Source organism: Gigantopelta aegis, chromosome 4, assembly GCF_016097555.1.
Source record: "Gigantopelta aegis isolate Gae_Host chromosome 4, Gae_host_genome, whole genome shotgun sequence".
Lineage (NCBI taxonomy): Eukaryota > Metazoa > Mollusca > Gastropoda > Neomphalida > Peltospiridae > Gigantopelta > Gigantopelta aegis.
In genome coordinates, this window is record NC_054702.1 from 34416956 (window position 1) to 34435272 (window position 18317).

The 18317-nt window shown below is 36.2% G+C and overlaps 2 protein-coding genes across 2 annotated transcripts in view; one reads left to right on the forward strand and one right to left on the reverse strand.

Annotated features, from left to right (window-relative positions):
- The window catches only part of LOC121369803 (protocadherin Fat 4-like), a 60338-nt gene extending 57944 nt beyond the window's left edge, over positions 1-2394 (forward strand). The window contains exons 32-34 of the mRNA XM_041494877.1: positions 931-1098; positions 1753-2002; positions 2348-2394. Coding sequence (XP_041350811.1) covers positions 931-1098; positions 1753-2002; positions 2348-2394 — 465 coding nt within the window. The remainder of the gene's footprint in view (positions 1-930; positions 1099-1752; positions 2003-2347) is intronic.
- An 11632-nt stretch (positions 2395-14026) lies between these two features.
- On the reverse strand, positions 14027-15252 carry LOC121369805 (protein TsetseEP-like). Its single transcript, XM_041494878.1, has 2 exons — positions 15243-15252; positions 14027-14820 (listed from the first exon to the last, which is right to left on the reverse strand). Exons 1-2 carry the CDS (start codon positions 15250-15252, stop codon positions 14027-14029), a joined length of 804 nt encoding a protein of 267 aa, XP_041350812.1.
- Between the last annotated feature and the right edge of the window lie 3065 nt (positions 15253-18317).

The window sequence follows — 18317 nt, forward strand, 5'->3', positions numbered from 1 at the left end:
ATACTTACGGTCACCAGTCATAATATATATTACAAGTAGCCAGTAGTTATATTTTCACTATATAATTATGTTTGTGTGGTAGTCCTCTATTTTGTTCGCATACCATTGCAGTAATTATATCTCAGGGTTTTGTTGTATTAATAATTTTAGAGTTTTCAAAACAGTTAAAAACATCTTTGAAACAAACTCCCTATATGTGTTTGTGTGTCCAAATTGCTTCACAAAATATTTGATGAAAATGTGAATGAGGATTGAACCACCTCGATGAATCCATTCAACTGATTGGTTTTTTTCTCATTCCAACCAGTGCCTCGCAACTGAACAAAGGTTGTAATATGTGCTTTCCTGTCTGTGGAAAAGTGCATATAAAAGATCCCTTGCTGCATTAGGAAAAATGTAGCGGGTTTTCCTCTGATGACTATGTGTCAGAATTACCAAATGTTTGACATCCTATAACGATGATTAATTAATCAATGTGTTCCTGTGATGTCGGTAAACAAAACAAACTTTACTTTACTTTGATTATTGTTTTGGTTCTGTTGATCTTGGTGCAGAAGTAAATTATTCACTTAAGAATCTGTTGATCCATGTCAGATTTTTGGCTCTGCTGAACATGTTTGAGAACTTTGTTTGCTTTTATTCTTCTGTTTTACCAGCCTCAGTGGTTTCATGGTTATGCCATTGGACACAAGGCTGGTAGGTGCAGGGTTCAAAGCCTGGTACCGGCTCCCATCCAGAGTGAGTTTTAACTACTCAATGGTTAGGTGTAAGACCACTACACCCTCTTCTCTCTCACTAACCACTGACCCATAGTCATGGACAGACAGCCCAGATAACAGAGGTGTGTGCCCAGGACAGCATGCTTGAACCTTAATTGGATATAAGCACGAAAATAAGTTGAAATGAAATGAAATGTTCTTCTGTTTTTAGATGCCTGCAATGTATGTCACAGATGATGATGAAGGGATTCCCACACTGACTTACAGCCTTCATGGTTTTGGGTCAGACCTGTTCAACATTGCAGCCGGCTCTGGTCTTATTGAACAAACAAAGCCAGGCAGTTTAGACAGCGAAATAAATGCAGAATACAATCTTACAGTATGTATAATTCCATAAACTTTTCTTATCATATTAAACATTTATCAGTATTTGTATACATTTTACATAATTATTTCTGTTGCTGTTAATTTGCTAAATTTATATATAGAATAACTAGTTAATGATGTTGGATATCTGCTTTATTCTGTGGAGGTAAGAATGGAAAATTCCACGAGGCTCTGTTGAGTGGAATTTCTCATTCGGCTTGAACAGGATAAAGCAGTTATCTGACGTCATTAGCTAGTTATTATCTTTATCCTGCAGATCATAAAAAATAAGGGGAAAAGCTATTGTTTCTGTTATTTCAGCTGTATTGTACGATGACCTTGAGGTCAAATGAGCGATTTTGTAATGTACATGTAGCTATGCATGTAACAGGATATAGTAACAGGATATGACTTTTTTTTTTATCCGTCTTCATATTCTGTCAATAGAAATGGTGATTGCAGGATAACTACTTTTTATTGTAAATTCTTGCTTGTCATTATATTATAAAGTTTGTTTTAAACAAAGGTTTTTAATCTTTTCTTTTTTGTTGTTCATTAAATTTACATCTGTTGACATATAAATAATTTTTGTTAATGCTGCTCAGTGCTACATAATGTTTTTGAGATTTTTCATGTTTCTGTTATTGTGTCCATTCTGTTTTGATAGCTGTCTGTGTCTGATGGATTTCTTACCAGTAATGCCACTCTCCGAGTATTCATTGATGATATAAATGACCATGCTCCCGAGTTTCCAACTGTCACAGCAGATTATGTAAAAGTTAACTCAAATATTAAAATTGGCTCTGCAATTATACAAGTGCAAGCTTCTGATGGTGACGTGACTGAAAGGAATAACAAAATCAAGTATTATCTACTCCATGGAGGGATGGACAAATTCATGCTGGATGAAAATTCAGGTCAGTTGTCAAACACGGCTAGAGTTCGTAGGTGGCCAGGGATTTTGTCAGAATTCTGGATTTTAATACCACCCAAAAATGTCATATGAAAATTAATATTCTGAAATATACTACTCAAAGTTTGCTAATGATCACATATGTTTTTGACCATGGAAGAAGGTCGATCTTAATCCAGGTTTTGTCTAGTCTAAACTTGTCTGATAATTATTCCTAAATGTTTAAAAGGGTTGGTGAACCATTCAACGATGCCTAGGTAGGTGGGTAATGGTGTATGTGGTAAAGTTAGATTGGTAAAACCAGTCTGCATGTCATACTCAGAGAAACAATGACAGTTTTCCTTTACAGGGATCACATACTGGATCTCCGTGTTCCGCCATACACAGGTGCTTTAGACCCTGATCTCATCCTCATGGACAACAATGCATGTACATACCATGCTAGGATCGTTAACAGTGTTCGAAATAAGAACTTGTCTGTTTGTCCTGACAAGTGAAAATCTGTTCGGACAAACAAAATGTACCTTGGTGGTTGTCCAGTGGACAAGTAAAAATATTCAATGCAGTTTCATTTTGAGCAATGAATAAGATTGTCCTTGTACTTTAATAAAACAAAATAAAATATTTATTTGGACAAGTGAAAATATTGGTCAACAAGTAGATTTGTAGATATATTTGTCCAGTGGACTAGTGAAAAATTATGCTTATTTCTATCAGTGGTTAAGAACTATTAACCGGAAACCACAATGCAAATGGAGTGGCCAGTTTTGTCTCCGGACCTCATTCCAATTGAACATGTCCAGCACATACTACAGCTTGCCATTTCACACCGCCAGGTCCAGCTACAGACTCTGCAGGATCTATGAGTTGCATTTTTGGAGGAATGTAACAATCTTCCACAAAATCATGTTCAAAGACTTGATTAGGGAGCAAGACGATGATGCCAGGCTGTTATTGTGGCAAGGCATTCTCACACATGATGTTGATATTGTTGTGCATTAGTCCAAGATGTTCCATTGTTGTTCCTTATCTGTAATGACTTTCACGTATGATGGCTGAAAGTACAGTCTTCAGAGGTGTGATGATCGTATGCCTTAAAGGGACAGACCCAGTGTTTTTAAACACTAAGGCATATTTTCCACCTAGATCCTAGTTTCAACCCATAAAAATAGATACTAAGTTTGGTTAATGTACAAACCTGTAACAAATTTGTATACAACAGAGTAAAAAAAGAGTCTGTGATGTTGAAATACCCTTAAAAAATAGACTAAAATGCGACTACATAACCATTATTTCTCAGACACAGGTGTGTTTTTAAAAATATGAATAATGCATTTTGTGGTATTAGAAACACCAGGATGACCAGAAACGCTTTGGTTGTATGGAAATGGATAATCTAAAAAATGTAAGTAAAGTTTGATTTCAGTGATCCTAAACGGCTACAATAGTGAAAAATATGCCTTAGTATGTCCCTTTAATGCAGCTCATTTAGCCTCTCTCTAAATGAAAGGTTTTTTGTAATTTTCCATTCATTAAACATTTAATTGTTAGACATTTGTATTATTTGGTGATTAATGTTGAACACATTAATGCTAGAGGAAATGGAATTCATGATCCTTCACAAAATGTGAGTAGTACATATATATGTCCTGATCAAAATTCAGTTTATAACTAGAATAATGTCAAATGAAATTTTGACCATGTTTTTGCTGACAGTAAATTTGACATTGCACACATTTTTAGACTGAAGTCAGTGTATTTATTTTCTGCTATTCGGTATGTGTGTTGTTTCCCGACACCATATAACCGTAATTTCAATGTGTTGAGTGCATCGTTAAATAAAACATTTCTTCCTTCCTTCCTTCATGTGATGTCATCTGAACTATTTTCATTTATCATTAGGTAACATAACACTTGTATCTTCTCTGATGATTGAGCCAAGAAGGGAACTGTACAAACTAGAGATACGGGCAGTGGATCTTGGCTTTCCATCCAAGTCCTCCGATGCTACAGTCCTAGTTGAAGTACCAGCCAACTTTGAGCCACAGGTGGATGCATATCACAAGTTTGAGGTAGAAGAAAACCTTGACACTAATTCAACAATTGGTCAGATCCTAGCCACTGATCGAGATATTAATGATCCGCTTAATTACTTCATTAATGAGAGAGGTAAGAATTTAAATAACAGTCGTTCTTGTCATTTTAGAGTTTATCTAAATTTGATTTGAAAATACAGGTAATGTACATATTAAGTACAGGGAAAGAGGACCAAGGAGAGCAGCCCCCCTCCCAAACTCCCCCCAACAATACAGTGAGGGTAGATGTTTTTTAGCCTCCCCCTCTAACCAGTAAATGTATTCTGTTTGACAAAGTTAACTGATCACTCTTTATAGTATACTTTTATTGCTGATGTGTAACCCTCCAAAGTTACTGGCTCTCATTTTGTTACTGGGTTGGGGGGAGGGGGTAGGAGCTGGCTGTTTTTTGCCTAAATAAAACAAAAATGCCTGAATCTGGATAACAACATTTATTCATATTAGCATTACTGTCAAATAGCTACATAAAGTTGCAAATGAATCACTACGCATCTTTACATGAAGTGCAACTAATATTGTGGGTAGAATGATGGAAATATATGGTGAAAAGGTTTGCAGGCCGGCATATTTTGCCCGAATAACTCTATCTCTATTGATGTTCTTAAAACATCTTGTTATTTTGTTACTAGAATTTTTGATGATGTATAATAGTCGAAGCAAAAATATGTCATTGAAAACACTGAATTATTTCTATTTATTTATCGGATGAATATTAGTGGCTAAATCTCATAAATCACTGATAAGTACTGCTAACTTTTAGCAATTTAATTAACCAAAACATTGTATGCTCCAATATTTGCCCTCTATACTTTAAATTACTCTTTTCAGACTAGGGGCGGGACGTAGCCCGGTGGTAAAGTGCTTGTTCGGTGCACGGTCGGTCTGGGATCGATCCCCGTCGGTGGGCCCATTGGGCTATTTTTCATTCCAGACAGTGCACCATGACTGGTATATCAAAGGCCATGCTATGTACTAAACTGTCTGTGGGATGGTGCATATAAAAGATCCCTTGCTGCTAATGCGAAAAGTGTTGACAGCGGGTTTCCTCTCTCAATATCTGTGTGGTCCTTAATCTTATGTCTGATGCCATATAACCATAAATACAATGTGTTGAGTGGGTTGTTAAATAAAACATTTCTTTCTTTCTTTTTTCTTTTCAGACTCTAAAGATTTACCATTTAAAATTGAGAAAGATACGGGGAAACTGATAACTACAGCTGCTATTGACAAGGAGACAACTGATGGCTATAAGTTCACAGTGTTTGTCACAGACAGTGGGGCGGTTCCCAGCACGGTTTCCACCAGTGTTATTGTCACCATTTCTGATGTCAACGACAACCCACCACAGTTCACAGCAGCAAAATTTACCTCACACATTTTCGAAGATGATGGTTCTTCCTTATCACCAAGAATTCTGACAATTGTTAGTGAGTTTATGAACATATATTTGTAAATTGTACAGATTTTGAGAATTGTCAGTTTATGAACATTTAAATCTTAGAGGTTTTGAAACTTGTTGGTTTATGAACATATGAATCTTTAAATCTCAGGTGTTTTAAGAATTGTGTATTTCTGAACATAAATTCTTATATCTTAACAATCATATCTGAACTGGGGGTAGGGGACACAGTTTCTAGTGTCAGGCACAAGCCAGATGTTTATTTTTATTTATACAGAATAGGAAAACCCCCCCCAACATTTCCATTCTCAAGCGAGTGGACCTGTGACCCCCCTCCACCCCCAATTCCTATGTTCCAGCATTGAGAATTGTGAATTTATGAACTTAAAAATTCAAATCTGTTGAGTTTTTTAAAATTTAGAATTGTGAGTTTATGGACATAAATTTTAAATTTATTTTTAATATAGAATTGTGAGTTTATGAGTTTATACATTTTTTAAATGCATCCTTCCTCTTCCTGATAATTTTCTTTGCCTCATTCTACTTGCAAAGTTATTCATGTCCAAGTTTCAAAATAAATACTGATAGTTCCATTGTACATGTATTATGTGGTCACACGTGTAAAAACACTAGCTTATCTACTGCAGTAACATTTTATTTACTTTATTTTCCCATGTATAATACGTACCCCCTACTTTGAACGCTTATTCCAAGAAAAAAACCAGGAACTACAATATAATGTGCACCGTTGTTTTAAACCACAAAATCAACAGTGAATGCAAAATGTACTGTTTTCCCCCGGTCCCCAGAATTAACTAAAAGTGAAAGCAGCAGTATATTCAAGAAACAAAACTTAAGTTAGATACTTGTGTACTTACATGTCACAGACTTACACATGCATAAATCAAGACAAGGTTATATACCCATACACTGTAAAAGACTAATAAATAAATGAAAACAAAAATATAGCATATTACATTTGGTTCTCGTACCTAACATGAATGCGCAAGATTTCTAATTTTATAGTAGTGCATGGAAATTAAAAATATTACGGTCCATTTTTTAAATTTTTCTGGACGTTTTGGCGAAGTAAGGATGCTTTTGTACATTTATTTTACATTTATTACAACCATCACAAAAGAAAAGCGATTTTTGAGAGTGTTTTGGCGTTTCGTTGTAATGAACACTGTCAGTAACATATAAAGTACTGTAAACTACCGATTGATAATTGTTATAGGTGATTGCTGGACATTTTTAAAAGAATTTATTTTCTTCTATTGTTATGTATAATGCGCACCCTCATTTTTAACCTGTATGTTTTGGAGAAAAAAAGTGTGCATAATTGGGAAAATACGGTATGGAACGCTTCACCAAAAATGCACTGAAAATAACAGTGTTCACCTGTAGATGTATTAGCTGTGTTAAATATATATATATTAACACCTATAAATAATGAGAGGTATAGTGGTGTATGTCTAAATGTTATGTGGCATTACAGGAGGTGGGTGGGTGTACTGAACACAACATGCAATGCATTTTGTTTTACTCATAAACTTTCTATTCCATGGTGATAATGTATAATGTAAGTTAACTTACATTTAAAAATGTATTCACACACACATATATACCCCTGCATTCCCAGATCATAAAACAATACGTCACAATAAATGGCTTCATTATATTATTATTCCTATCATATATAAATAAATTGTTTGCAACTTACGGTACCTAATATTTGATATTTGAAAACATATGACCGAATTTACAAAGCCTGTTTATGTCTTACACACATGTAACTACATACATTTACAATGCTAAAACAACTGTGTTTAAGAAAAACAGGCTTCGTAAATTTATCCCAGTGTATTATTATTTTTTTTTACATTAAATCTGAATGGTCCCTAATACTTCAAACAGTCACAGTTTAAAATGTGTTATTTCTCTTCTTTCATGAGTTATGTTTAATGTTTAGCAGTATCTTGTCTTATACTGTAATTTTATAATGTTGTATTTTGATATTTCAGTCTCCATTGCTGAAAGCAGTTGACGTAGATTTGACCGGAGGTCCAATCATGTACTCACTGGAAGGAGACACTGAGGGTCTGTTCCAAATAAACGAAGCTACAGGTGAAATCTCCCAAACTGTTACTGGAAATCTAGACAGCGAAAAACAGACGACACATAATTTAACGGTTTGTATTTACTTACTTAAATTACATGTTTACTCGCTCACTTTACATACTTATTACTTCCTTGCTTACTTATACTTACTCACTTAATACTTATTTGCTTAATTATAAATTTACTTATTAATACTTATGTGCTTACTTATATTTATTTCTTACTTACGTATGTATGCAGGCATCGAAATAAGTCGAGAACGGTCGTTCAGGTTACCAGGAGGTTACCACATGTAAGAAAAGTCGAGAACAGTGTTTCGTTCTAGATAAAAATTTCAACGGTAGTTTTGTTTCCGAACGTAAACCAGGTAATGCATTCTGGATTCATTTTCTCGTAAGGAATTGCATCGATGTTTGCTCACACTCGTGCAATTGCAAGCAATTATAGTTAATTTGCATTTTAGCAGCGTCCACTAGATGAATTTACTTCCACATTTCGTTTTCTTGTAAAGAATTACATGTAATACATTAAAAACAGTGATACAGAATGAATCATAAATACATGTATACAACAATAATCATCTGGGACACATGTAAGAGCATTAAAAGCAGTAGTAAGAGGAATTCAATTCTAACTTACATAGCCTATAGTTGTGGTAACCTATAGGTTACCAGGCTATATTTTGTAGTAACCTGTAAATGGGTTACCAGACACAATGCTTATTTCAATGCCTGTGTATGCACGCACATACTTACTTAATTAATTACTTTATTATGTATACTTAAGATACATGGTGGAGCCAAAGTTCAGTTGAGATTTTTTATTCAACTGCTAGTTCATAGCAATTGTATCACATGATGAGTTGAGTATGCTAGTTTGGTTACTATAATGTCACAGTTGAGTTGCCATGTTAAAATCACCTTGTTTTAATTAATCCCTTGCTGCTGTTCAGTAGGATTAGCCTGTATAGTATTGGCAGGTTTCATCTGTTATGCTATAAATCAAGTGTCAATATAACCATACATTAGGTACCACATCACCATAGTTTCTAATGTGCTGAGATGTTGTTAAACAAATTTGTCTTTTCTTTCCTTTCTCAGGTGAAAGCTTCAGATGGCACACACTCCAGCTCAGTGCCTCTTGATGTATTTGTTGCAGATTTAAATGACAATGCACCACAATTCAAAGACGAGCTTAGTGTACTTCTAGCTGCAACTCCTAAACAGGGAACTGTGATCGCAACAATAACTGCAACTGATGCTGACGTAGGAAGTCAAAACAGTGCTGTAGCATACTTGCTGATCAGTGGGAGTTTTGGAAAGTTTAGCATAAATGAAAACTCTGGTCAGTAAAGTATTTTATCATCCATTAAAGGCTTTTGTAGGAGATATCACTGGCACTCTTATTGCGATATCTCCTGCAATATTCTCCCAAGAGATATCACTTCTTATAATCTTGATTGGTCAAATTTTAATCCCAAGATAATATTTTGTTACGTCACTGTGTTTGTTTCAGCGCTAAACATATCATTAGTGATGTCATGCCACTGCCATTCTGCTAGTTAACGAGTGTACCATTGCCAAATATATAGTGACATTCAACCCACATTACTGACATTGTTTACAACTGTCGCAAATGAAAATAATGATAATGGATGATAAAAAGAATACCCCCCTCATGTCGTGTGATATCATAATTTAAAAGCACTCATTGCTAAAAGTATAAAAATCCTCGACAAGCCTCGAATTTCATACTTTTATTAACTCATGTACCCTCTGTATGTTTCTAAGCGGGAGGTTTTTTTTATTAATTGTCCACTGGTCGGTGATTGTGAAAAGTAGCTCCTGTAGTTAATCTATAACGAAGTCACCATGTAGTTAATCTATACTGAAATCAGAATGTTTAATTGTGAAAAGTAGCCCATGTAGTTAATCTACACTGGAATCAGAATGTTTAATTGTGAAAAGTAGCCCATGTAGTTAATCTACACTGGAATCAGAATGTTTAATTGTGAAAAGTAGCCCATGTAGTTAATCTACACTGGAATCAGAATGTTTAATTGTGAAAAGTAGCCCATGTAGTTAATCTACACTGAAATCAGAATGTTTAATTTTGAAAAGTAGCCCATGTAGTTAATCTATACCAAAATCAGAATGTTTGATTGTTAAAAGTAGCCCATGTATTTAATCTACACTGAAATCAGAATGGTTGATTGTTAAAAGTAGCCCATGTAGTTAATCTACACTGAAATCAGAATGTTTGATTGTGAAAAGTAGCCCATGTAGTTAATCTATACAGAAGTCAGAATGTTTGGTTGTTAAAAGTATCCCATGTAGTAAATCTATACAGAAGTCAGAATGTTTGATTGTGAAAAGTAGCCCATGTAGTAAATCTATACAGAAGTCAGAATGTTTGATTGTGAAAAGTGGCTGGGAGTCACATCACAGTTGCTGATTGCTGGCTTGTATTGATAATTTAATTATTTAATAGTGCACTTGCTCATGGGCATGTTGGATCTTGCCGATCAGTTGCCCAACTATCAAATTCCACCTACTCTGGGCATTAGGCAATGGTATTTTATAACCTCTGCTTGATACTTGTGAAGAGATAATCATTTTACGAGTTCATTATGACTACATATGTTGGAGACTCCTTAAATCCATGCAGATGCTGGTTCAGTGTGATCATTGTCTATTTGTGATTATATTTTCAAAGCTACAGTTGAGAATATGCATAAACACCTGAGCACTAATGGTTTTAAATGATCAGGAAATCATTTCAGATGTAATATAGTTAGTAGTTAAACCGTCGATACTACAAATTGTGTCACTGGATAATAAAATTAAAACCTAGAGCATTTTACACTAACTATTGATGTCAATTATGGGTCTTCTTCAGTCAAAATTGAAAAATCTAAATTGGGGAATTGGAGCAATGTTTTGCACTTATAGAAACATTCTCGTTCTAGCCAGTGTACTACAACTGGTATGTCAAAGGCTGTGGTATGTGCTATCCTGTCTGTGGGATGGTGCATACAAAAGATCCCTTGCTACTAATGAAAAAATGTAGCGGGTTTCCTCTCTAAGACTATATATCAAAATTACCAAATGTTCGACATCCAATATCCTATAATTAATAAATTACTGTGCTCTAGAGGTGTTTTTGAACAAACAAATTTTAACTTTTATAGAAACAATATATGTTATTTATTATTTAGTATATTATACCATATATTGCTGTGTATTAGCTGACTTTTCAAGTCTTTAAATACCATCATGAGAAGAGTGTCAGACAATACACGGAGTCAACAAAAAATGTCTAAGAAAATACAACAAAATAACGATGTGTACGATACTAACAAAAACGCATATGTCAATCTCGGCTTCAAAACCTTACCGTTGTGTTATTTAATCAGTATTTTTAACAGCCTGTATTAAGTCCCATGCAAGTGTCCATTTGATTGTTTGATACACACAGTAAAAGTTATATTTTATTTGGGAAATGAAATGAAATTTATTTTATTTTTATTGTGTCGACAATTTCCAGTAAAAGCCACTAACAAGTAGCACCAGTATTTGGCGCCAAATGTGTAACGTGAGTGGAATGGTCATTAAGTATTTTTATGACCGCTGATATTTTGTCCTTAATTGCAGATTTAATTTGTCAGAACTGATGATTTGTACATACTGTCATTGTTGATTCTGCAATTCCTGTTAAATAATACTTACACCGCCGTATAAAAGTGAAACTACATTTATCAGCTAGCGATGTCCATGCGATCGATTCAATTGAGAAATAATAAAGAACAGAATAACGTTATCCCACATTAGGGGATTTTTTTAATAAACCTTTATTCTTTTTCAGCTAATGTAAAATCTTTATCAAAATAGTTTTTATACATTGTACTTTGATCAGTTCTCATTTAATAATGTTAATGTGCAGTCGCTCTGGGATCAATCCCTGTTGGTGGACCTATTGGGCTATTTCTCGCTCCAGCCAGTGCACCACAACTGGTATATCAAAGGCTGTGGTATGTGTTATCTTGTCTGTAGGATTATGCATATAAAAGATCCCTTGCTGCTAATCGAAAAAGAGTAGCCCATGAAGTGGCAATAGCAGGTTTCCTCTCTCAATATCTGTGTGGTCCTTAACCATATGTCCAGTGCCGTATAACCATAAATAAAATGTGTTGAGTGCGTCGTTAAATAAAACATTTCCTTCATTGTCCTATAAAGTGTGGAATCCTTTTGTGCTATAATTTGAGGAAACTCATCCTTTAATAATGTGAGAAATGTCGTCATTGTTTCAGGCGAGATCTCCACAGCTGCTGCGTTGCTTGCTGAGACAGAAGTTGACGAATACAACCTGACGATTCGGGCTGTTGATTTTGGTATTCCACAAAGAACCGCTGAAACCACAGTTTATATCACGCTGCCTCTTAATTATCCACCCTCAGTCCAAGCTGTGCATAGGTTCCAAGTGCAAGAAGGCATTGCCGGAAAAAATATTGGACAGATTAATGCAACTGATAGAAATATTGAAAAGGGACAAAATGATGAGCTGAGTTATTTCATTGATGAAACCAAAAAAGGTAGGTCTTTATTTTCACCTTTGTTTAAATTGAATTGTATGCTGGATAACTCTGTACACAGTGGCATATCTACGGAAAATAGCATATATAGCAAGCACTGAAATTGCGCCCCTGTCCAAACATCTGACACTCATCTTTTAGATAATGTTTGACTATAATAGAAACTGATCAGTGGCGCCCCCCTTCAAGTAGCGCCCAGGGCATGTGCCATACCTGCTATATCCTAGGTACGCCACTGTCTGTAAAATGACAGTCTTTCACCTTTTCCTTGTTGTTATCCACTCAACTTCCTGTCTGTGGGATGCTGCATATAAAAGATCCCTTGATGTTAATCAGAAAGAGTAGCCCATTGTGTGGCAGCAGTGGGTTTCCTCTCTCATTATCTGTGTGGTCCTTAACCATATGTCCCAATGTCATTTAATTGTAACGAAAATATACTGAGTGCATCATTAAACAAAACTTTCCTTTCTTCCTTCTATTAATGAAAACTAAATTATTGTCATGAGATAATAAACATTCTACTGCAAACAATCTGGACTTTTTTTTCCTTCTTTTTGTTTGTTTAAATAATTTCATTATTATGTGGAAGTGTAGTTATAAACATTTTTTACACTTCAGTTCCATTTAGAATTGAGAAAGAGATGAGTGTTATTGTGATGAAGGAGGCTCTAGATAGGGAAGCGGTTCCACAGTACACATGCTTCAGAATATAGCTCCATTATTATGTAGAAGTCTAGTTGCGACAATGTTTTTTGTACTTCAGTTCCATTTAGTATTGAGAAAGAGACAGTTATTATTCATTATTATGTGGAAGTCTTAGTTGTGAAACGTTTTTACACTTCAGTTCCATTTAGAATTGAGAAATATTCAGGTAATATTCATTATTATGTGGAAGTCTAGTTACACTTCAATTTTTACACTTCAGTTCCATTTAGTATTGAGAAAGATTCTGGTGTTATCCTGACGAAGGAGGCTCTAGACAGGGAAGTGGTTCCGCAGTACACATTCTTTGTGTTTGTCAGAGACAGCATGCAGCCTGTGTACACATCAACGAGCACCGTCACTGTGGACGTCCTGGATGTGAATGACAACCACCCTGCATTTCTGTCTGGTGTTTACACAGCACACGTCAAGGAAGATGACGCCATGCCTGGTGATGTTCAGGATGTACATCTTGTGAGTATAAAGCGACATTCTCATTACAGGCCTCTGGTTCAGGACGTACATCTTGTGAGTATAAAGCGACATTCTCATTACAGGCCTCTGGTTCAGGACGTACATCTTGTGAGTATAAAGCGACATTCTCATTACGGGCCTCTGGTCGATCAGGAGGTGCATCTTGTGAGTATAAAGCGACATTCTCATTACGGGCCTCTGGTTCAGGACGTGCATCTTGTGAGTATAAAGCGACATCCTCATTACGGGCCTCTGGTTCAGGAGGTGCATCTTGTGAGTATAAAGCGACATTCTCATTACGGGCCTCTGGTTCAGGACGTACATCTTGTGAGTATAAAGCGACATTCTCATTACGGGCCTCTGGTTCAGGACGTACATCTTGTGAGTATAAAGCGACATTCTCATTACGGGCCTCTGGTTCAGGACGTACATCTTGTGAGTATAAAGCGACATTCTCATTACGGGCCTCTGGTTCAGGACGTACATCTTGTGAGTATAAAGCGACATTCTCATTACGGGCCTCTGGTTCAGGACGTACATCTTGTGAGTATAAAGTGACATCCTCATTACGGGCCTCTGGTTCAGGACGTACATCTTGTGAGTATAAAGCGACATTCTCATTACGGGTTCCTCTTGTGAGTATGGTTACAGGAGTTCAGGACGTACATCTTGTGAGTATAAAGCGACATTCTCATTACGGGCCTCTGGTTCAGGACGTACATCTTGTGAGTATAAAGCGACATTCTCATTACGGGCCTCTGGTTCAGGACGTACATCTTGTGAGTATAAACCGACATCCTCATTACCGGCCTCTGGTACGTACATCTTGTGAGTATAAAGCGACATCTTGTGAGTATAAACGACATCCTCATTACTGGCCTCTGGTTCAGGACGTACATCTTGTGAGTATAAAGCGACATCCTCATTACGGGCCTCTGGTTCAGGACGTACATCTTGTGAGTATAAAGCGACATCCTCATTACGGGCCTCTGGTTCAGGACGTACATCTTGTGAGTATAAAGCGACATCCTCATTACGGGCCTCTGGTTCAGGACGTACATCTTGTGAGTATAAAGCGACATTCTCATTACGGGCCTCTGGTTCAGGAGGTGCATCTTGTGAGTATAAAGTGGCATTGTCATTACAGGCCTCTAGTTCAGGACGTACATCTTGTGAGTATAAATCGACATTCTCTTTACAGGCCTCTGGTTCAGGACGTACATCTTGTGAGTATAAAGCGACATTCTCATTACGGGCCTCTGGTTCAGGAGGTGCATCTTGTGAGTATAAAGTGGCATTGTCATTACAGGCCTCTAGTTCAGGACGTACATCTTGTGAGTATAAAGCGACATTCTCATTACGGGCCTCTGGTTCAGGAGGTGCATCTTGTGAGTATAAAGTGGCATTGTCATTACAGGCCTCTAGTTCAGGACGTACATCTTGTGAGTATAAAGCGACATTCTCATTACAGACTTCTGAAAATTGCAAGAGCGATAGTTTTGTTTGCACGTTGCTCGCATAATTATAATTTTGCTGAACCGAGTTTTTTTTCGTGCATTGGATTTATGACATCATTTACATGGTCATGACGGGTTACATAAAATCGAAATGGGTTACCTGATTTTGTTTTTGTGTGACCCATAAATGGTTTACTGAAATTTTCAATTATTATGCAATTTGTCGCACTGACCGGTTGGTTGCGATTTGTCATGAGAAATAGGACATGTTCTAATTGGTACGACTCTGACATGACATGTTGTTCTCACAGTATGATTTGATCACATGCACAAGTCGGTGCGTCTAAAGGCATAACGAGAACGCTCATTAAACTGCTATGTCAATTACAGATGCAATCACTTACACTGTCCCATGTTATAGTACATCATTTAGTAACACAAAACCCAAGCACAACTATAGTTTTAATAAACTCATGTCTTCATTATCAGTGGATATTGTCAACTATTTTGATGTACCAGACATGTGCCATTGTTATTTTTCCCAATATAACATCCAAAGAAATAGGCCAAATGCATCTTGGTGCTTTAATGTAACTAACAGTGAATTTGTTTGCTAGATTTTAGATAGCAGCCAATGAAAATTGAGGATTGCATAGTGTGTTTCAAAAATAATTTATTTATGTATTTTTTGTTTATCCCACTGCCCACTTTCATTTCTCTCCTTTGAATTCCACCAAACATTTTACTGATCTGGCAACTCCTCCTATCTTTTAAATTATTTTGCTGTCCACCTCCACATCCCAGTCCTTGTATCATCAACTGCAACATGTGGTTATCTCTTTAGGCTATCCATGCTTTAGCTGTGGGCTTTGTTTGACCACTTCAGAGAATGTTCAGTAGTTAAGAGGCACTTGTAACCACCTACTATATTCCCCTACTACCAGCGGTCTTTAGTTAGTCACAGAAAGAAAATTAAAATGGATGGGCTATGCTAATTCATTGCAAAAAAAAAAGAAGTTTTATAACTATAATAAGCATAATTAATGTAATATAATGTTTTGCAGTTTTGCAATTTGTTATGATACATGATTTCTACTGGTATTTCTCTAAGCAGGACATTGATAACAAATTATTTCTCTAAGCAGGATATTGATAACAAATTGTTTCTGTAAGTAGGATATTGATAACAAATTATTTTTGTAAGCAGGATATTGATAACAAATTATTTCTGTAAGCAGGATATTGATAACAAATTATTTCTGTAAGCAGGATATTGATAACAAATTATTTCTGTAAGTAGGATATTGATAACAAATTATTTATCTAAGCAGTATATTAATAACAAATTATTTTTGTAAGCAGGATATTGATAATAAATTATTTCTGTCAGCAGGATATCGATAACAAATTATTTCTGTAAGAATATTGATAACAAATTATTTCTGTAATCAGGATATTGATAATAAATTGTCCTATTTTTTTTCTTAGTATCCTGTTTTAAGGGTTGAGGATGCTGATGAAGTCCCAGCAACAATGACCTACAGTCTTGAAGGTCAGGGCAGTGAGCTGTTTGAGATAAACACAACAAGTGGACAGATTTGGCAGAAAACTGCGGGCTCATTTGACAGTGAGAATCAGTCCAGCTACAATCTCACAGTAAGTTACTCTTTCACAGAGCTAGAGAATAACCGATTGATTCAGTAAACAGTTTATCACAATTTAACATAAGACCCAAAAATATATATATGTGTGGTTCTGGTTATATGTGAAAACAAATTAGGGTAGGTAGATGCATGTAGTCTATAACTTTCCAAAAAAATCAATTCCAAAAATCTGTCAAACTGGTCTTGGCAAAGAGCAAGAAAGTAATAGTTCAAACAAATGCTGCATTCTTTCTTTCACTGTTTTGAAGATCAGTAGGTGGGGGTGGGGGGAGTTCACAGTTGGTGAAAACAAAATTAGGGTTGGTCAGGTAACTGAAACCACAATTTATTTTTATTTGGCCTAATAGCCCAATAGCCACCGATTAATGCAGTGTAATCTTTAAAAGAGTTTTTATAATAAGTAACTAAAATAGATGGACCATGATGTATACTCCTAGCCTGGTAAAGAATTTTTAATGTTTTATTTGAATTTCAGTAAGTCCGTAAACTCCATGAAACTTAGATCAGTAGTTTTACTGTCTTCATGAACTCAGCAGGGTGGGACGTAGTCAAGTGGTAAAAGTGTATGCCTGTTGCACGATCGATCTAGGATAGATCCCTGTCGGTGGGCCCATTGGGCTATTTCTCATTCCAGCCAGTGCTCCACAACTGGTGCAATAAAGGCTGTGGTGTGTATTATCCTGTCTGTGGGATGGTGTATATAAAAGATCCTTTGCTGCTTATTGACAAGAGTAGCCCATGAAGTGGTGACAGCAGTTTTCCTCTCTCAATATATGTGTGGTCCTTAACCATATGTCTGAAGCCATATAACTGTACATAAAATGTGTTCAGTGCATCGTTAAACAAAACATTTCTTTCTTTCACCCCAAAGTTTTCCCCTGATAATTATGTTTTATTTTGGCTATATACTGTTATAGGTTAGCTAGTTTGTCTGCAAACTCATTACCTGTGAATCCACAGTGTGCTGGTGTCCACTGGATTACAACAGTGTTGGTTCTGGATATGATGCTGAGCTGGTATTTGAAATTTCTCGTGGCATTATCTTGTCGGTCATTCGTGTACACTAATGATGCTGTGTGAAATTTTCTCAGTATATTTCATTTTCAGGTACATTCAGTAGTTGATGAATTAGGTCTCATCTACAACTTAACCTGGCTAGGGATTTTCGAATCTATCTTAGTGCTACAAAATCGTAAAACCATTGTAGGCTATGATCTCACTACAGCTTATACCGTAATGACATCATAACTTAAATGGTTTTACAATTTTGTGGCACTAAGATAGTTTTGAAAATATGGGCCCTGAACTTGTGTTTATTTCACTTTCATTTCATTTCAACTTATATTTGTTCTTATATCCAATTACGGTTCAAGCACGCTGTCTCTGGCACACCTCAGCTATCTGGGCTGTCTGTCCAGGGTAGTGGGTTAGTGGTTAGTGAGAGAAAAGAAAGACATGTTTTATTTAACGATGCACTCAACACATTTTATTTACGGTTATATGGTGTCAGACATATGGTTAAGAACCACACAGATATTGAGAGAGGAAACCCGCTGTCACCACTTCATGGGCTACTCTTTCCGATTAGCAGCAAGGGATCTTTTATATGCACTATCCCACAGACAGGGTAGTACATACCACGGCCTTTGATATACCAGTCGTGGTGCACTGGCTGGAACGAGAAATAGCCCAATGGGCCCACTGATGGGGAGCGATCCCACACCGACCGTGCATTGAGGGAACGCTGTACCCGCTGGGTTACATCCCGTCCTGAGAAAAGATAGTGTAGTTGGTCTCACCTACCCATTGACTTGT